The sequence below is a fragment of the Cladophialophora yegresii genome, assembly GCF_000585515.1.
Source record: "Cladophialophora yegresii CBS 114405 chromosome Unknown aczIN-supercont1.2, whole genome shotgun sequence".
Classification (NCBI taxonomy): domain Eukaryota; kingdom Fungi; phylum Ascomycota; class Eurotiomycetes; order Chaetothyriales; family Herpotrichiellaceae; genus Cladophialophora; species Cladophialophora yegresii.
Window position 1 is genome coordinate 3,821,586 of NW_006913046.1, and position 20,082 is coordinate 3,841,667.

Below are 20,082 nucleotides of genomic sequence, written 5' to 3' on the forward strand. Positions count from 1 at the left end.
GGATCAAAACTCTCTCCATCCTTCGCCCCCAGTAATCATCTGCACGGCTTTATCAGCGTGCTTTTCATTCATCGATACCCAGACGTTCGAAGCATCCATCACGGGGTTGGTGTCGAATTTCTCTTCGCAGAACGATAACAAACGACGTATCTCCCACAGAGAGACTTCCGCCAACTCGTCCTCTCCCGGAAAATACTTTTCCGAGGAGGTAGCGCCCGAACTGGACTTTGTTGACAAGAGGGAATTCTTATACGCCTCGACCCGGTCGAGGAAAGACTTGGCAGTCTGGAATGCTGCCTCTGGCGAAGTCGTTTGGTTCGAGGCGTCGTCTCCTCCAGATTCCGTCCCACTCCAAACCGACCTGAATACCTCCGACTCCTTCACATCTCCGTACCATGCCCTCGCATTGTTCAAATCTCCTTCAATCCGATGGAGCAGCCCATGGAGATACATCGCCTCCCATGCCGGTGCCGCTTGCATGTGCCGCAAGAGGAAATGAGCGGCCGGAAGATCCATATTTAGAATATGCAGAGCCGACTCGAGAACAGGGTGTAGAGAGAGATTGGAGATATTATGGCTGGGTGCATGGGGTTTGCACGGCGAGACGGGAAGAGAGAGGACATGATGGGGACATGCTGGCGGTAGAAGCGATTTGAGTGTTGCAGCGTAAGAGTTGGAGGATGAGTCCGGGGACATTATGACTAGAGTGCTGAGGAAGAGAGAGGAGAGATGCGCACGAAGCCTTTGTTCCAAAACATTTTTGTAAGCCCAAATCAAAATCCTTAAGACCTGATCAACGTTGTCGGGCCTGTCAAAGCGTCAAGACAAGACGTCATGATTCTGAGCCCCGACGTCGAGACTTTGTCTCACCAACACGTATGGAGCACTAGGTGTAAACTCGAGGGGTATTTCAGCGACCTTCACAACTGACAGAAGGCTGAGACATCAGGGCCGCCGAAGACTCAGTCGGTCATGGTGCTCGGTCCCATATCTCTTGCATTGCCTGCTTCCTTTCGCGCGCCGCCCGTACAGCCAAGGCCAACTCTAGCGAGTCTAGCTCGCGACCGGTGCCGAAGCCCAGGCTCGCCGTCCAATCAACGGCAGCCAACGCCGCATCACACCCGATAAGATAAGATCACGCGCACCTCAGCCGAGGAGCTGGCAAGTCCATCGTCAAGGAACCGTCGTCCCGGCCTTGTTACTTCATTCCCGACCAGCAGGCTGGCCGTCCGACAGTCACACCACGAGCTGGTCGGCTGCGCGATCCGTACATCTACACGCACACACGCACACACGTACCAAGTCGAGCCCGTCACCGAGTGAGAGGCCCAAAACCACATCACGCCTCCCAACACCGAGTGCTCGGGGATTCTCATATCCGCTGCCGTCGTCAACGCCTGCAAACACTCGCAGCAACTCTACTCTAGGAGACGCCCTCTTAGTACGAACAGGATATACTGGAATACACCCCACGCGAAGGGAGGGAGAAAGAGTGAAGGAGCAAGCTCCAGGACGCTGATTTTGACAACCCCACCAAGATGAAGCTCCCATCCACGACCCTGGCTCTAGCCGTGGCGCAGCTCGTCACCCTCGCCTTGGGTGCTCCCATGATCGGAGAAGAGACATCCACACCCCTCGATGTGCAACAATTGCAAGTCCACACCCAAGAGCGGATTGACGCGTCGTCCATCCCCTCGCGTTACCAATCCACCCTCCTCGCGCGCCGCCTCCTCCACCTCTCCTCCCACGGCGACCTGATCACCGTGTTCCCTGCGGCGGGGAACCTCTCCTCGCGCATCCCCCCCTCGGTGGCGTCCACCCCGATCGGCCTCCCAGAATACATAGCCACCTGCGAAGAAGAGTCGGGGCATGCAGCCGACCCGACCATCCTCTCGCTCAAGATCTCCACGGCGACCCGCAACGCCGAGGCCGGCTCCAACGCCACGCTCTCCCTGAGCTGGTGGGACGAGTACATCCACCGGACGGGCCGGGCGCCGTTTGCGCCGGCGAACCTCCCCCGCCTCAGTCTGACGGGATACCTCGAAGAGATTCGGGACGAGGATAGTCCCGCGCGGGTGCTGGAAAGTTGCTTCCTCAAGAAACACAGGGACAGCGTCATGTGGTTGCCCGGGCGGAAGTGGGCGGCCCATGAGGGCGTGTGGACCCGGCTCGTCGTCCAGGAGGCTTATTGGATCGGTGGTTTCGGTGACAAGAATTACATTGGCTGGCTGGATCCCGAGGAGTGGAGGGCCGTGCGGAGGGAGGAGTGGGAGGATGTGAGGCTGCCTGGGGAGAAGGAATAGACGTGTGGCATGAGACGGTCGGTGGCTGCCTGGACAGAAGACGTGAGACGGGAGGCATGAGACGGTGGTGGAACGCCTACAGAGTTGCGGGGTTGCAGACTATATTATAGTACGAAGCACGGTACATGATACTATAATCCAATAGCTGGGTGAGGGAGAGTGAGAGACCATGGGTGGGGGAACCTGTAGTCGAGAACAGGGTGCGATTCTTGCCCTACTCGTACCACAGGAAGTCGCAGTACCTTGGGTACCTATGTACATCGATTCGGTACATTGAGTACCGCGGTACATAGATAAGATGATACAACATGAACGGTGTGATATATAATATGTTGCGTCCTAACATGACTTGATATTTTCCGACCAGGAAGGAGATGCGTGCAAACTGGTCCGTGACTGGGAATGCAAACAGAAGATAATTATGCATTACGAGACATGCCCTGTCGTGCCATGTGTGCAGAAGACGTCGCAAAATCACAACATCCTAATTCCTCTGTGTCAATGACTTGACCCGGGAGATATCTTTCATCTGTTCTCCCAGCTCGCGTGGTCGCGTGGTCGCCTGTCCTGTATGCGTATGTACATGGTTACATGTATATGTACACACTACACACGTGTGTAGGTACATGTGTGGCGGCATCCTCCTGTCCTTTGCAACCCTCATACGGACTGTTTGGCCCTGCCTTCGTGTTTCGTGGTGGATGTAGATAATTATGTGTCAAGGCCAAGGGCTGGCTTCATCATTTTATATCATATCATGGACCGCGGGCGGAAATGCACAAATTGAAATCATTAGACCGTTTCTGAAACCAGTAGTGAAGTATGTTATTTAATTGGCGATGAGAGTCTACCTACAGTATTCTCATATCATGTCGACGAACATCAAACCTGGGCGCTCCACTGCGCTTTCCGCAGATATTTTCATCCGTCCTTGTGTTATACTCGCGTTGGCCCCTCCTATTCCTTCGTCTGAATCCTTTAATGTAGCCATAGACATCCTCCGCGCACATAAATTATTACATCCATTCAATCGTTCGTTCACTCATTCACCCAGCCGCTCGCTTGCTCGACGGCTCACTCGCTCGTCGCTTACTCACGACTCCCGAATCCCCACCCTCACCACGAGAGCCACCTCCAACGCCCTCGCCTCGCGGATCGCACAGCTCAAACACGTCCTGCCGCTGCGCGCGATGATCGCGTTCCTGCCCTTCTCGGCACACCATGCCCTTACCAGAATGTCCTTTTCCCATAGTTGCGGGTCCGTAGAGCCGTACAGCCACTTCTCCAGGCTAGCCGGGTCGTGCGTTGCGGAGTATGGGGTCTTGTTGTTATTGTTGTTATTGTTGTTATTGTTGTTGACTGACGGGGAACTCATCGCCACGCCGATGCCCGTGTTCGCGTCCTTGTCCGTATTATTGTCAGTGTAAGACATGGCGCCTTCCAAGGTACTGCTGGTGGACGCGGTCGACGGGGTGGACCCCAGCGGTGGGTGCGAGGGATGGCCCCTCGCGTCGACGATCCAGACCGGGTCATCGTGGTTCGTCGGGTTCGGGGGCTCAATGTCCGGATCCTGCACCAGATCCGCCAGCGACTTGACCGTAAACTTGTAGGTCTTGTGCAGCGGGTGCGCTGGGATGTGTTCGGCCACGCCGGGCTTGTGGTGGGGGTGTTTTTGCTGTTGCTCGTGTTCGAAGTCCAGAGTGCCCGGTTGGAAGGTGGCGTGGCCGTGTGGGAGACGACACGGGTGCGCCGTCACAAAGTACACGGCGCGGTTGAGGCTGTATCGTGCCTGTATGGCCGTAGAGGTGACGATAGAATTGTCTGTGCCTTGTGTGAGTGTCAGGTCAAACTGGGCCCACGCTGCGACTGGATTTTCGGCAGACGCTTGAGTGAGGTCGGCTGAGGACAGGTGGATCTTGATGTCCTTGACTTGCACTTCGAATGTCCGCGTACTGTCGAAGACGTGGTCTGTGACCATGGAGAACTCGCTCGCCATAATGCCCCCCTTGCCTTTGCCCAGTGGCGTGGAATCCTCGGCGAGTTTGTCGCCGTCGAAGATCCTCGGCTTCGCTCGATCTGTCGGGACTGGGAATGATTTGATCTTGACCCACCGACTCGATATCGGCTGTAGCGTGTTCTCATCCAGGGGCACGAAATTGGGCGTGAAAATCCAGCCCATTGATTCCTTTGCGCCACGCATCGGAGCCATCACGCGGCCCACGATGCTGGATTTGGACCACCATGAGGACCCGTTGAGGATGAATCCTGATCCGCGTAGTGGGAAGCTGGTGGAGCCGAGATCGCGAAGCGTTTGTGGATCAGGGTCGTTTTCCAGCAACGTCGATATGAGGATATCGCAGATGGAGGTCCCTGGCATAATGAGGCCAGATAGCCAGCTGTGCGAGAGCCAGCCGCCAACAGTACCGGAAGTGGCAGGATGGAGGTCGACACTGAATGAAGCGAGTGGACTGGTCAGGTTATGTGGCTTGGGCTCTAGGGCGGTGTCGTCCGAGCACATGATGGCGTCCATGAGCAGCCTCTCCCTGTCCTCTGCATTTGGCGTGCACAGCTTCTGGCGCAATGACTCCTGCAGCTCCTCGGTCCGTGGCCAGTCTATGTTGTTCGCAAAACGAACTAGGCCATCCACCATGACGGCAGCTTGACGTGGCATCACGACAACATCGGAGGTGTCGAGCGCATGATGACGTGGTGTGGCAGACTCTGCTGAGGTGTCCAGGCCGATGGCGTGTTTCAGTCCACCAAAAAGGCCGCCATGGTGCTGCTCGTGTGCGGCTGAAGACGGCTGCGTGGAAGTAACAGGTTGTTCGTGCTGCAGTGACTGCGGAAGTCTCTTCTTCTCGGTCCTCTTGACGTAGGAAAGGAACAAGTAGCGTCTGGCTGCCACCAGATCCCAGTCGACCTTCAGATTGCGAAGCCTGTTGAAATGATGTATCTCTTCGCTGCTGACTTCGAAGTTCTCTGCGTGCAGAGCCACACCCAATCTCAGAGCAGCATCCAGCCGGATGACCAGTTCCACGGATAGAAGTAGTTGGATGAGCAGCCATTTCCGCTCAGGGTCGATGACGAACATTCCCGTCGCACCGTCATACCGCGTCGACCGGCTGTGCAAGATTTTGCCGAAGCGCAGTCTCGCCTCGGGTGCGCTCAGATCCAGCCAGGCTCCAGGCGTGGTGAGGACCTTGACCAAGGCCTCGATCTGGATCTTCAAAGATGCCTTGTCGTGTTTCGCTTCCGTCGGAATTTTGCGGGGAGGGTAGAGTAGTTCGGTGAACAGATGGGTGTATAGCTCCGCGGAATCCATGCGGTTCAGCACTGTTTCTCGCCATCCTGCGACAAGCACCTGGTCGCGCAGCGTGCTGATGGTGTCCATCCTATCCGCCAGTGTCTCGATGCTGATCTCTCTTACTCCCACGGCTTTCCACGAGTGTGGTCCTTCGCGGATGAGTCTCGCTCGCTCGACCACAGGAGCGTGCTTGCCTATCTTCGCATTCAGCTCGTCATTGTCCTTGCTGAGGGCGAGCAATTTGAAGGCTTCCATTGCAGGCGTATTGGCGATGGCCATTTCAATCTCCACGTCCTTGCCGTGCTCTTTGATCTTCTCGTCGGCCATGCCGTCGGCCACGGGGCGTTCGAGGAAATAGCGCATGCCAATGGTCCCCGGTTCCCGACCCTCCAGGCCGAGCATGTTCGGCCTTTCGAAGATGCCCAGCTCGAACATGGGCCGCTTACCGATATCTAGGCCTTCGCGCTTGGTCGGCATCGCCAGGCCTGGCTTCCAATTGACTTCGTCGGGGATAGGCAGGTGCGCGTGCAGTGTGGCGAGCGCGAAGCTTTCGTGCTTGATGTACCTTCGATCTTGGAGGTCGGAGGTCTCCAGGTCGTTGTTCCAGGGGAAGAAGGCTTGTGGGAAGTAACGCCCCCTTCGGCCTTTTTCGAGGACGAATTGCGGGGCTCCAGAAAAGAGCTGTTCGACGTCTTCCTTCGTGAGGCCGTCTTTTTTGTGATGGCTTCTGTGGTGGTGAGCTCCACAACTGTCGGAGGGAACAGATGAGATCTCCTTCCGCGGCGCTGGATCGCTGCTCTCGAACTCTGTAGAATGCTTCTCCTGCTTGGGTGCATCATGTCTGCTGGTCGGCGGTACTTCCTCTTCTGCAACCTTGGACTTAGAGACTTGGCCCACCACCCCTTCTGCGGGTGGTTTCCTTGCCTGCTCCTCGAATCAGCTGTGCCTGCCGCTAAGACGCATCGCTTTGTCTAATCAATTAGAACAACACTCACCTCGGGCGAACTGGAAGCGTCGCCGGCTAACTTCTGATCCTCCCTCTCTTTCTCTCTGGACCGACTGCTCTTTCTAAGTCTATTCAATAGCGAAGATTTAGTCTCGCTCTGAGCACGCTCCGCCGTGATCGCATTCTGCTGCCCTTCACTCCTCCCTCTGTCCTCTCGCTCCGACAATGACTTGCTGGAAATCTTCCGCGTTAAGCGATTCATGGCTGCTGATGAGTAATCTGGTCCTCCCCAGGCTGGAAGGAAACAGGCCGGGAAGAGTCAGTGTGCATATAGTGGGACTTGATCTCCTAGGAGGTGTGCAAGATGAAGCCATGAGATCGAGACACAGCTGCTGAGATCGTAGTAATCATTCTTGCATGGCAGGCAAGCTGGAGCCCAAGGTCATCTTTCTCGCATGTTGTGCAGTATTCCACGCGTGGTCGGCAAAACTGTCCAGGATGAAGCTGGTGATCAAGTAATGATTGACTGGAAATTTGCAGTGCCCAAGTTGGAAGGCTCACGTTGCATTGTCAGCGTTGTGCATGACAGGTCGACGGCACGGCACGCCACGTGACTGCGAGATACAGGCGTCACGTTCCACTGATGTCATTGATAGAGAGAGTGACACATGGACACAGGGAGCAGCTTTCTTCGGGACGAACGCTCGGTGGCTCGGGAAGACGGCAGAATCGCAACATGGCATGGCACATGGTCACCACCGCCACCCCATCATTCCGAACTATCTCCGTTTCAATCACTAGAAGATGAGTAATTATTAAGAGGATGAAAGAAAGCATCTGCATTTGTCTGGGACAGAGATATAGCAATCTCGAGCAGCCTATCTTACAGTATGACATATCGGACGTAATAAAGCGTTCACTATACGTACAAAGTCGCCTGCTGAGGTGTATAAGCAGATAAGCAGGCTCTTCCTTCTTCGTCATCGTCATCCTACAAACCCTCTTTGGACACTTGGCCACTGCTGGGCAGCCTCCTGATAGCCCACCGCCATACCGGTCGACATGTTCCAGTACTGCGGCACCATATCAGGATCTCCGAGCCAAGCTTCGACCCCTGCAGAGTACGGGACATATGCCGCAGGTACTTCAGGAGCGGTAGTAGGCACTCGCCCATGAATGTGAGCCAGAGCAGGAGCCGGAGCAGGAGCAGGAGTTTGGCTGTTGGCATGCCCCAGGCTTATCGGTGGCTGTTCTGCCTCTGGCTGTTCCGTTTTGGTGACGGGTCGTGGCGCCTGTGCCCTTTGGCTTGCCATCAACCCTGCCGGTAGCAGAATTCGATCCATAGGCGCTTCGTACACGGGAATCGACCCGATCAACTCGCTTGAATGGGTAAAGAACTCCCGCCTCATTGTCCATGACCGCAAATCCCACTGCCGCTGCTTGAACCCCGATGTGATCGAGTAAAGCTGGCTAGATTGATCCTTGTTGTACGTGTGGGATATGTCGTACGGCCAGACGAATTTGAATGAGTGCCGAAATGAATCTGAGAACTTGTTGTTGATGTATTTCTTCGTGTTCCTACACAGGTTGGCGCGCAAGGCAGGCCAAATAAAATGCTCAATGATAGGCGTCTTCCTCAGCACTTCTGGGTCCTCGGAGGGACCTCGTTGGAAGAACGGCGGCAGGGGCGCCAGATATTGTAGATTAGTGTTGCTCTGGTGGAGAAGCTTCAATCTCATCATGTAGAGGATCGCCATCCGTTCCACAACGCCACATTCACGGAAGATGTTCTGGTCAATGCTTCTTAACGCCCGCCACCCCTTGTCGAGCAGATACTGATCTTGCACGTCACGCCAACCATGGAGGACTGCCCGGACGATGATGTCTTCGTCGAGCAGCTGATTGGCGAAAGATTGGTGACCACCTGCTAATGCCCGGTTGACCTCACGGTCAGACAACAAGAACAACTCGCCCTCTTCCCGGTCCTTGGGAGCATCGCTTCGATCCGACGTCGGGGAATCTGGTCTTATTACAGGAGCGGAGAACCTTCCGGAGCTATTGTAGACATCGTGTTGTTGCAGGGTGTAGGGTTGGATACCGTGGGATCTCGGGGGATACTCTGACGCAAATGCCTCGGCACGTTTTGGTTGGTCGAATGGTACTGGGTATCCAAACTCGACCAGGGGAGACGACGAATCCGAGCTGTGGGAGTAAACTGACGCGCAGTTTTCAAACTGGTCGTGGGGCCCGCATGCGAGAGAGTTCGCAGTGGGCGCAGCCTGTTCGCCGTTGCCGGTGCTAGGCATCGCAAGCCAGCCATGCTCATCCGCTGGGTGCAAAACGGTGCCGACGAGCTTTTGAACTCCGGCTAGCATTTCCTTCAATGTGCGGACCTCTTCCTCGCTCTGCCGCAGTTGTGACAAAAGCGCACGTGCCCTTTCACCCTCGTGCTCGGCTACCGAATGGTCGTGGGACTGCTGCACGCCTTCACCACTATTTGTCGAAGAGCTTCCGTTCTCCATGATCCTCACCAAGCTCTCCAGATGAGCAATGTAGTTCTTGGTCTTCAGTCGTATACTTCGTTGAGCTTCACGATCAATAGCTCTCTTCCTTTCTCGCTGAGAGGCTGTAAGTTTGAGTGTGCGCTTCGGCCGCTTGGGCGTCACTTCGGCCGAAGCAGACTTCGCTTCTGTTAGCGGCCCATCCTGTGCTTTGTCGGCATTCTTTTGGGACGAAGCAGTGGTCCTCCGAGAACTAGTATTTGAGACGGGGGCTGTTGTTGGAGACATGTCCACTGTCTGTGCCTCAACCCGAGTTTGTGATTAGATGGGGCCGTCAAGGAAGATCGTCGCCTTGACAGGCCAGCGGCGAATCCTTGCTGATTTATTGCCTGAGGATGGCTGTGTATCTGCGTCAGGGTGTGGGAATGGAGGTCGGCATTGGATTTTGCACCGCTTCAGGCCGGGAGTACAAACAGACTATGCTCCAGGTGTACCTGGCAGAGCATTTTCAAGATGTACCTCGACAACACACAGGTCAATTTCGGACTGGGGTACAGCGGAGTGGAGGGGACAGGATGAGGTAGATTTTGCATAACCAGTGATGAAGACGACCTACGTCCAATAGTCACAATATCTACACTCCAAGCGATCGACTTCCAAACCTACCCTATGCAGGGGTGATCCAGGTACAGTACTTGCAGAACCCGGGAGGGCGGAGGTGCAGAACCGGAGGCTTGTGAGCGGTTTGCTGTTTGTTAGGATGCGGGAGGAGACTTGGTTTCAAATGGGGTAATATTGGCGTTCCAGACTCGTCGTAAGCAGGTTGAAGAGGAGGTCAAGCAAGGCCGAGAAATCATGCCTGGCGTGCCCTGTGTGAGGACGAGCGGGTTCCCTGGGTCCCCGCTGACCTCGTGTCGTCTCTGAGGTGTTATAAATCGGTCGTATGGAAGGTTAAGTCCGCTTCCGTCTAGGCCATGGCCGGTAACGGCTACCTGGTTAGTGCATCCTGGGACGGAAGTGATCTCGATTATTGTGAACTAGCGGGACGAAATGGGAGAATGGTGTTGCTTCGAGAGGTGGGTGTTGATGAATCCAGAAGTAAGACCGAGCACGCCAGAGGATTATGCTTACCCAAGGTTCCAACGGCGAAGCGCGGAATGCCGCTGGCTGCCAGTGAGGATGCTCGTGCATGCTGACAGGGCCGCTGTCTGCTTCTCTGGTGTCCTGGCGTGCCTGGCAAGCTGGATTCTTACTTAAGCCGACCCTGGTGAGACGGCAACGACGACGTGCTATTGGTGGTTGGCGCCGCACCCGCATCACCCGGAATAGACTCCCCGTCGCATCGTCGCTTGCCCTGAAAAGAGGGAACGCGCCATGCCGCTGGGGCCAGCAGCCTCACTGGATCAGAGTTTGGCGCATCAGGCTCGAAAGTCGAGCCTTCCGGGTTGCCGGGGTATCTTTTTCGTCAAGCGATCGCACATTCTGCTGGCATCTGACGCTGTGGGAACTTTGCACCGCTCGCCTCGATGCAGGGGGCGCGCCATCCGCGTCCCAAGGCGTCGCCATGAATGAGGCTGCATTTCCTGGCCAACATATGCCGTTTCACAGCCTGCAAGTGCGGCGTACTAGTACGCAGTAGACAGAGACGACCGTGTTAGTTTCTGCAATGGAAGCATCCCCCCTTACTGTATACCGTTTTGTCCGAAGCCTGTAGAAGGAGTCAAGATTCCTGCGCTGTAAACCGGGATATTCCCATCTCAATGGTGAAACCCATTCTCGTATCTCTTTTCGCATCAAAGAGATTGGATGCTACCACAGACCATCGACGATGAAGCTGCGGGTGGAGGCGGTGCAGTTCGCAGACCAAGGCTTTTCAAGGGAGCTCCTCGCTTAGGTCCTTGGGAAGATCTCAATCCCCCAGAAAGCCTATACCGAGTCCAGCATCGTGATGATGTAGGAATTCGTCGCACCATTGGGTAGCCCATTTGGACCTTCTTGGGTACAGGTACTTCTCCAACAGGGGACTGTCAGCGCTCTCTATCTATATGCAAGCATTGTGCCAACTAGTATGCAGGGAAACCGTAATGGCACGTCATATGGAGCCACGCAGAAAATGTCAACGCCCAATATGCCCATTGACTCTACCAGGTTACGTTCCAGACGCCCCTGCGACGCTCCAAATGCAGCATCATCAATGCCTTGTCTGTGCTCGGCTTCCTAGTAAACACTGTGCAATATATGACAATCATCGCTCAGCTCATCAACACCCTGCAGCGCTGTTGATAATAATTATGTGCAGGAATGTCATCGAATATCCGTCGTCTCGTGTGCTTTTTCCCCCGTCCGATCTACGGCTCTGAGGGAATGTTATCTGGGTCGTGCTCCTTTTCTTCCGCCACGGTCGAACTGTTGCGTTTTGGACCCAGTGGTGTCGACGTGCTGCGCCGGTGTCCACGTCGGATAGCTGGAGCTTCCGAGCCATTGGGCGTATCAGCCACATCACCAATTGGTGTGCCAGTTCTTGACTGCCCACGCAGACTTGCTGCACGGTTTCTGCTGGGGGCGTCGCGGATACTCTCAGTGCTCATTCTTGCATGCATAGGATTTAGGCCTTGGTCGAGGTCCAGGCTCTGGAAATCTCTTGTGCTCCAGCTCGAACGATGGGGCCTCGCTCCATACGGCAGGTTCGACATACTAGTCCGAGAGAGCATGGATGTGGTTCGAGAACGGTTGAAATGTTTCTCCATGTCTGCAGATGCTCTCGGAGACATGCTGACTTCAGGGATTTGATTTTCAGGATCTTCGTCCTCGATCTTGAGCTCCCGACGGACGCTGGAGACTGCAAAGTAAGGTTCCTTTGGACGTTCAGGCTCTGGTGGTGGAGGCGGCGGAGGCGGCTTCGGTCGATCAGTTGCTTTGTAGTCAATGTGTGAGAAGTAACGGGTTCGAGGTTTGAACCACGAGCGCGGTTTAATGGTCTCTGAGTAGCGAGTGATCGACATATAACTTGAAATCGCTCCAAGGACAATGGCGATAAAAAGACAAATGGTCAGGATGCCCTGAATGACGATGATGACCACTCCGATCACCGTGGTGATGATACGGTCAAGTCGGAATCGAGCATCGAAAGCCGACGCCAGTGCAACTGTCGCCACTTTGCTGAAGCCAAGGAAGTACACCATAATCAGATTGAGGCGATTGCTTTCGAAGGGTCTCATGAAGAGGACGGTAACGAAAGCAATGATTTCCCAAGCAAGCAGACCGAAGACCTGCACTAGAGCGTGCCCTGCGGCGCCTCCGTAGAATGCAGCCCTGACGAGCTCGTAGATCAACCAGACGGAGAAGAACCACCACTTACTCCTGCGAAATCTAGAGGCAAGCCAGCCGAATTTGATCGTGTAGTTCTCGTCGTCGTGTGGATGGACTCTGCCTGAACCAAGGTTTGGCAGATGCTTTCGCCACCAGGTAGTCTTGGGACGGGCGTCCGGGTTCTCGGGCGCTTTCTTGAAGCTGATCTTATACCAGGCAGAATTTCCTGTCTTTTCGCTTCCCTCAGATCCCTGAGAAGCCTGGTCGAGGATCTCCGGCAGAGGCTCGGATTTAGTTCTGTACCATATCGCGAGTGCCGAAATGGCAAGCATTATCACAAGAAACAGCGAAAGGATCACTGCTGCAAGAGCCTTGACGCCGTGAGCTCCGCCCAAGGTGAATTGGAACATTGTGAGGAACATCATCATAAAGAACGCAATGTAGCATGTCCGCAGGACAGCTGCACCCGCAAACCATAGCCAATGCTTCCGGAAGTACCCGAGCCGAGTTGTTTTGACGATGTGGCAGGCAGCAAGAGCTTCAATACTCCACTTAAGGAGGATTAGAGATCCCAACAGGCAGGCGACGAATATGAGGTACCAAAACAGCCCCGTCATGAAGGCGTTCGAGGCTGGTATGTTCAATTCTGCAAGAGTTCCAGCAAAGCCGGAGTAGTTGCCGGGTAAAGGAAGGCCGGGGAGCACGGGCCTCCCATACCATGAAAACTGGGCAGTGCCGCTGGTCGTGTTGGTCGGTTCTGCCGCCTGTCTCTTCAACACCCCCCCATAGGATTCCAGCGTAGCAGAAGTTGCCCGCTTGTAGATCTGCGTTATTTGGTACCCACCACCAAGCCCAACAGCATTCTCACCGTTCGGCGCAGCACCAATCATGCTGATGTTGCCACGGTTGCTGCCAATGAACTGATTGATGGTATTTTGCATGTTCCGATTGTAGATTATACCGGCCGACCATGCATAGTTGCTCCAGAACGCCACAAGCACGCTTGGCCAATTCATCGACAGCCCTCCAGTAAAGAAGATGTGATGATAGACCGCGAACACGACCAACATGGACACGGAGTGGGCATAATGCGTGCGCATCTCGGGGACATTCTGTCCATAGATTGAGGTTGCGATTGATGATATCAGTGCGATCACGGCGAAAACGCCTAGAACGGAGGCCACGGCAGAAGGATGTGAGAACGAAGCTCCGTTCGTAACCACCGCCGAGAAGCAGGCGATTTGAGACTCAGTCGAGTTGGCGAAAATCCGCAGTACGGCCATCCCCTCAAAGTCCGGTATCGTTAGTGCTATCGAGGGAATGTTGGCCACGTCCGAGGGTGCGACCGGGATGATGCCATTTGCGTTGATGGGAATTGAAGAATTGATAGGGCAGAGACTGTTGATGTTGGCGACACACGGGTTGAACGTCAGGTTAAAACGCGATTCGCCGTAAGCGTAGACGCCGATGTACACTGCGGGTTGGATTTCAGATCAGCCGGCTGTCAGCACGTTAATCCGGGGAAAGTATGCCAACTCACACATCAAGCTCTCGTTTGTCAACGCCGAATGGCCCTCCAGATGGAAAAGAACCGTCATGTTGTCCTTGTAGTAAGCCGCGTCGAAACGAGTAACATTTATCAGAGAATCGCCCTGGCAATCACCATAGTCTTGAGTGTACAACGACGGTCTGCGGTCATCGTCGAGCCAAACTGTGCCATCGTTGCCGGTATATTGTATCCACCTCGTGTTGTCCGCTGCGGCTGCTCGCTGCACGTTCAAGGAAACGAAAGCCACCAGAATCGACCATGCCGTCAGCCATGAGAACATCGTACGGCCGAGGGCCGAAGCCATGGTACCGGGGACGAACTCCTGGCTCTTTAGCCAGAGCTGGAGTCGGATACGCCAGCCACGAACTTCACCAGCGCGCAGGAGGGGGGAATGGACGCGGTCTCAAATACTCGGCTCAGCTTGGTGCCTGCGTAGGCCGGCTCCGGCGAGCAGCTTCTTAAGAGGCAGTGAGTGTCGTGAGCAGTTGGTGACCCAGCTGCAAATACTCCGTATGTCCGTGTTCTATTCTATCGAGAATTCATTCTAGGACGTCTCCAGACCTCACACCTCACATTCGTTGTTGCGACAAGGTTGCATCGGAAGTGGCAGACCGTAGGGTTTTGAGATATTGTATGTCGGTGGGTGCTCGGGAAGGGCGGGACAATGTTTCAGCGAGTGCTATGTGCAAGATTACGAGTATTTGAACGGCTGATAAAGAACGGTGCGGTGTTGGGGGTGCTCAAGTGAAGCTGAGCACTACCAGAGTGATAAAAGAGAGACGACGGGCGGGAGAGGTCAAAGTCATGGCACGGTGAAAGTGGAAGGTGGGAATCCAAATGCAGCCCGATGGTACCCAGTGGGATGGAGCATCCGGCGTCCACGTTGAGCGTATCTGGACGCCGAGGAGCCTAAATAATACGACGGCGGCTGCAGCTCCTGCAGCTCGATGCAAGCTCTGCCTAAACCCAGATCCATCCGTAGCTCACACTGTGGTACTTTTCCGCGAGCGCCTTCACGATACGCTGTGGGAAAACGACAAAAGCAGGTTTTCTCCCGCCTCCATCTCCGCCGTTCACTACGGGTTCCCGCTGAGTTGTCACAACTATCAAGACATGGTCATCTATCATCCTCAGTCTCGCCAACATTAAGAGGACGAGCACTCTAGGCGCAGCTCCGCTTTCTCAGAGTCATGACGCGCATCTGTTCATATTATCCGCCCTTGTGGAGATAGATATACGAACGCTCACATCGGGCTTGTGACATTTTGGCCGGCACCACCAGTAACGAATTTATGACGTCTCCAAAAAAAAAATGAGAGTTTCCTGACCGAGACACGGGTGATGTCTGTGGTGTCTGATGGGTGGCTGAAAGGGTGGAAAGGCGCCCAGACCGCACCCTGCACGAGTACCGATCGGCAGTCCGTGCTCGCCTGGAGTCGCACGTTTCGCCTGGGCTCAGGCCGAAAGAGGAAGTCATCTCTTGAGGTGTTAGCTAATCTTGGTGCTAGTCAAGCTACTGTAGCTGCTGCTTTGGTCAGCGATTCGATTGTCGGCTGTGTGCTGTTGCAGGTCCAAGGGTGTGGCTGCCCGAGGGCCGGTGTTGCGCGTACCAAAGGTGCTGCTTCTCATGGCACCAGATATGTTTGTCAACGAACAATGATTTACTCTATAGAGATACTGGGGCAGAATGATCTTGCGTTTATTGAGGCTCATCGGCATTGCCTGCATTCCTTAGAAGACCTCAACAACCTGTGCCCAAATACGACGTACGGAGTACATTTCTCACCGGACACCCTGGCTGGCAACTAACGTACTCCGTACCGCATACAAGACCCAACCCCTCCCCCCCCGCCGCCTTGGTGTCTGCCGGCGCCATGAATTTAGTGTTCGAGAATGCAACTTTCCCAGCCTCCATCAATAACTGGCCGCTCCCTCTTCTTATGCATTTTGTGCTCCCAGTACGAGATACCCCGTATGTATGTGCTTCAGCTGGTCGTCCCGTAAAGATCAAGTCCAGCTAGATATCAGAGGGATTGACGGCACCTCGCGTGGCTGATCTAGATCACGATACCGTGCTTGTGGCTTGTTCATGTCGATCTCATCTGGGTTTGAGTAACAAGGAGTCACTTTGGCGAAGCAGCCACGGCGGCCCACCAGCTGCAGATTGCCTTGACGAGGTGGCTTGCACGGCGTCCACGTTGACCAGGGTCAGGCGATTGGGACATGACGCAAGGCTGCGACTACGTTCTTGGAATGTGCTTAAGGACGAGCAGTTGCCAGCAGCAGGTGACTTATATTCCGTACTGTGTACTCGTACACAGTACGCATAAACGCAGCACCACTTGTGGCTGCCTACCTACCTAGGTAGGTACTGTGGGTTGCTGCCTGGGTCGCTAAATACTATGTTCTCCAGCTTGGCATCTCCTACGGTCTAACCAAAGGGTACTTTTAGAACTGGTTCGCCATTTCTCTTCAACGTGTTCTACCTGTTAGATACCTCATAGCGATTTCTCGACCTCATCTAGAGGCAACATCGCTTCTACGATCTTGGTCTTGACCGCCTGACTAGGCTCTTCGTACGGATGCCGAGGCCGCAGCACGGCCTCCAAGTCACCCTGAATGCCGGCCTTCTTCGCACTGAACTGACTAACAGCGTACTTGGTTGTGGCAATGCCTGCCTTGGTGGGGTTTTCGGCATGGGCAGACATTCTCTGCATTGCCAATGCCTGGTCATGCTTGCCCATCTTCCACAAATCGAAGATCTTAACGACTGTCTTAGGGAAAATGTTTGCAAACGCTGCAATGCATCCAGCCGAGCCTGCTGCCAGCCCACCGACCAGGAAGTCTGACTGCCCGCCAAAGATTGCAAAGCGCTCAGGTGGAAATGTTGCAGACAAGCGTGTAATCTTTCCCACCGAGCCGCAAGTCAATTTAACTCCCACGATATTTGGGAACTCCTGAGCCAGTCCTCCAATGACGTCCGAGTCCAGATCAAGTCCATTGCATACTGCAGGGAAGTTGTATATGAGGATCGGAAGAGGAGAAGCTTTCGCAATTGCTGCGTAGAAATTGTGGACGACGCTGGGCGTGGTTTGTTTGCCAAAGTACGCAGTTGGAAGGACAAGGACATAGTCTGCTCTTGCAGCGTGCGCATCTGAGATATATTCTAGGACTTGTGCTGTTGAATGGCCACCAACACCAGCGATGATGGGATAGCCTTCTGGCACCGACTTGCGCGCTAATCGCAACAGTGCTGCTCGTTCGTCTCGGGTGAGCAGGAAGGTCTCTGCATTTGTGCCAAGTATCACTAGACCACGAAGGCCACTGCTCGCTAGGTACGCATAGTATTGCCCCTGCTGTTCGGGTAGTAAAGTGTCCGTCCTAGGATCGAAGAAGGTGACGGCTGGCGCGTACACTCCAGCCGGTGGGACCGGGTATGAATGGGGTGTTGGATCCGTGGAACCCATGATTGATTTCGACTTCTTCTGAAAATGGTGTAAATAGGGAGGACAAGGAGAATAGACTGCGTTCAAAGGACAAGTTCCTTTGCTCAGACTGATTTTATTCCAGGTCCTTGATAATGCGCTCCGACAGCGGCATGTCTACCGGAAACTGCGCCGTGCTGGCCGTTCTTCCACCCCTCACACAATTCCAATGCGGGGCTGAACGAGTGGCGATTGGTGACGGAGCAAACATTCGGCGCGAGATGAACCGGTGTTGAAAAGTGTCAGGGGTGCGATTGCTAGATAAGTTCTTAGAGAATTACGACGAGGTCATGGAGCTTGTTCGAACCGGAATGAAAGAGCTTGTATATGTGGAAGTTCGGTGTGGCTCACCTTGTAGAAGGCCCAGTGCGACCACTGCGATTGAGGGCGGGGGCTTTCAGTGAAGGTGAATTCGGAAAAGGAAGAAACGAAACCTGACCTGCCTTTCGTTCATATCTTTGTCCTCACAATCTCACGGTGCATAATTTCCGCATACTCTGGTTCTTGAACAGCGTTCCAGCGACATCGCATAGAGTCTTCTTACAGCCACGCATGCGACCTGTCGGCTCACCAGAGGCCACCTTAACTCTGTTAGCAAGTGAGAGTGAAGTGATCAACCAACCGCCGTTTGGACCCAAGGTCGAGTCACCTGTCAAGAGCAGCGAGCCACGAGACCGAACCTTGCTCCTTGAGCTTGACATCCATTACCTGATGAACTGACTGATATGGCTCTGCTGTGGCAGACCAAGTCGAGTGCGATGTCTTCTGCACCTGGGATTCAATTAAGAACACGTCGGTCATTTTGGCGCACCTTGTTTTTGGTCAGTCTCATCAACATTTCAGGCTTTCTCATTCTTCGCTCTCTGAGCCAACTTCATGCTGGCTTTTGTAGAGGCCCTACTGTCTTAGCAAACAGTGGACTGTGCTTTTCAATCTCACAAACCGGATGGAATCTCTTGTACCACTTGGGCGGAAACGGACCTTGGATAAGGAGAATCGATGGCCGGTACTACTACGATGCACCTCTACCCAAGAAATGCTCCATTGATCAAGTCCATATGGTAAGCAGCATGGCACGCAGATTGACGGATCACTTGCTCCATTACTAACGTACCCAGTTATCGCGGCATGCTGAGCGATATCCGACACGGAATGCTGGTATCAGTAGGTTCAGTCACCCAGTGACTTCTAGGCGATGCTAACCTCTCGGAATAGGACATCTCAAACTACTCGAGCGACTTCATGCCCCAGACGTAGCCCTCACGGGGTCATTATCATTTGCCAACGACTGGACTTACTTTACAGACGCCTCCAATCCTGCGTTTGAAAACCTCACAGCGGTTGGTCCCTACGCCGGGACAAAGCAAGCCTCTAACACAGGTCGAGCCATGCGGCGGCGATACGGTCACCTGGCATCCAAGAGACATCCAACAAAATTCTGGTCTTGCGGATCGCCGCGGGACGTCGAGACAGCAGAATGTTTTGCTGATGGGTTTTTTGGCCCTGAATGGAAAATTGATGGCTCAGCGGTGCTTGAGGTTATCCCGGAGACTGAAGATCGAGGTGCGAATACACTGACCCCTGGAGACACCTGTCGCAATTATGTTACGGACACTCAAGAAGGTCACGACAAGGGATACATCAAACTCGCAGAGTGGCAAGCCACTTTTAGTAAACCCATTTCAGAACGGCTCGCGAAGGATGCGGTCGCTGTGTCCTTCAGTCCTTTCGACATATACGGCATGATGGAACTGTGCGGCTTCGAGATCCTTGCAAGGGGAAGCAGCCCCTGGTGCGACGTCTTCTCCAGACAGGAATGGCTCGAATTTGAATACGCCCGAGATCTGCTACATTACTATCGAGCTGGGCCAGGGAACGAATTCGGAGCCTTGATGGGCTGGTTGTGGCTAAATGCATCCCAAAGCCTCATGTCGGATCACTCCGCAAAGGACGTGTATTTCAGTTTCGTCCACGACGGCGACATCGTCCCTGTAATGGCCACCTTGGGAATATCCAGTGAGCTTCCGGAGCTGGAAGGGCTGCCGACGGACCGCGTGGTGCACGAGCGAAAATGGAGGACAAGCGATGTGGTACCAATGGGAGGACGATTGGTCTTTGAAAGGATCACCTGTGATGCTGAGGCCGGAGCACAAGAGAAACGGCATGCAGTGCGACTCTTTATCAATGATGCGCTCATTGATCTGACTGGCATTCCCAATGCTGTCCCTTCCACCGATATTGAAGGCGCCATCTCGATGGATAGTTTTCAGACCTTTCTATCCGCCAGAGGTGCCGCGCTTGGAGATTTCCGCCACATTTGCGGGTTGACTGAGGATGCGCCGGACCGGATCGAATTCCTTCACCAATAGAGAAAGCATTCCTAGAGTAATAGACATGAGGAGCATGACGCAGACACATCGAGAGACTGTCCCAAGGAAGTTGGATTCTGACGCCATAATAATAGCCCAGCTCTACCCCCTGAATATCATCCCATGCTTGCATTGCTTGACTGGCCGAGGCTGAGACAGCAATGCAGGTTTCAGGAACGAGTCGGGAGGGTCTCCAATTCTCAGAAATTCCAGAGCTGATCTGAGAACATTTCACCGCAAGGGGGCCAATTGATCGATACAAAACCGCCCATCCTGTCCTTCTTTCCAGAGTTCGACATCGCACTTTCTGTCAATT

At 54.2% G+C, this 20,082-nt stretch overlaps 7 protein-coding genes across 7 annotated transcripts; 2 read left to right on the forward strand and 5 right to left on the reverse strand.

Moving 5' to 3' along the window:
• Nucleotides 1–3: 3 nt before the first annotated feature.
• A1O7_03290 (uncharacterized protein) lies at nt 4–516 on the reverse strand (the record flags this gene model as incomplete). Its single annotated transcript, XM_007757313.1, has 1 exon — nt 4–516. The coding sequence occupies one exon, from the start codon at nt 514–516 to the stop codon at nt 4–6; it is 513 nt and encodes a 170-aa protein (XP_007755503.1).
• A 1,022-nt stretch (nt 517–1,538) lies between these two features.
• On the forward strand, nt 1,539–2,303 carry A1O7_03291 (uncharacterized protein; the record flags this gene model as incomplete). Its single annotated transcript, XM_007757314.1, has 1 exon — nt 1,539–2,303. The coding sequence occupies one exon, from the start codon at nt 1,539–1,541 to the stop codon at nt 2,301–2,303; it is 765 nt and encodes a 254-aa protein (XP_007755504.1).
• A 1,093-nt stretch (nt 2,304–3,396) lies between these two features.
• On the reverse strand, nt 3,397–6,815 carry A1O7_03292 (uncharacterized protein; the record flags this gene model as incomplete). The annotated part of the gene is made up of 2 exons (XM_007757315.1): nt 3,397–6,531; nt 6,603–6,815. 2 exons carry the CDS (start codon nt 6,813–6,815, stop codon nt 3,397–3,399), a joined length of 3,348 nt encoding a protein of 1,115 aa, XP_007755505.1.
• Nucleotides 6,816–7,539: 724 nt separating this feature from the next.
• On the reverse strand, nt 7,540–9,342 carry A1O7_03293 (uncharacterized protein; the record flags this gene model as incomplete). Its single annotated transcript, XM_007757316.1, has 1 exon — nt 7,540–9,342. The coding sequence occupies one exon, from the start codon at nt 9,340–9,342 to the stop codon at nt 7,540–7,542; it is 1,803 nt and encodes a 600-aa protein (XP_007755506.1).
• Nucleotides 9,343–11,402: 2,060 nt separating this feature from the next.
• On the reverse strand, nt 11,403–14,216 carry A1O7_03294 (uncharacterized protein; the record flags this gene model as incomplete). Its single annotated transcript, XM_007757317.1, has 2 exons — nt 11,403–13,837; nt 13,904–14,216. 2 exons carry the CDS (start codon nt 14,214–14,216, stop codon nt 11,403–11,405), a joined length of 2,748 nt encoding a protein of 915 aa, XP_007755507.1.
• A 2,194-nt stretch (nt 14,217–16,410) lies between these two features.
• On the reverse strand, nt 16,411–17,379 carry A1O7_03295 (uncharacterized protein; the record flags this gene model as incomplete). Its single annotated transcript, XM_007757318.1, has 1 exon — nt 16,411–17,379. The coding sequence occupies one exon, from the start codon at nt 17,377–17,379 to the stop codon at nt 16,411–16,413; it is 969 nt and encodes a 322-aa protein (XP_007755508.1).
• A 1,076-nt stretch (nt 17,380–18,455) lies between these two features.
• Nucleotides 18,456–19,766, forward strand: A1O7_03296 (uncharacterized protein; the record flags this gene model as incomplete). The annotated part of the gene is made up of 3 exons (XM_007757319.1): nt 18,456–18,458; nt 18,516–18,561; nt 18,613–19,766. 3 exons carry the CDS (start codon nt 18,456–18,458, stop codon nt 19,764–19,766), a joined length of 1,203 nt encoding a protein of 400 aa, XP_007755509.1.
• Nucleotides 19,767–20,082: the final 316 nt, after the last annotated feature.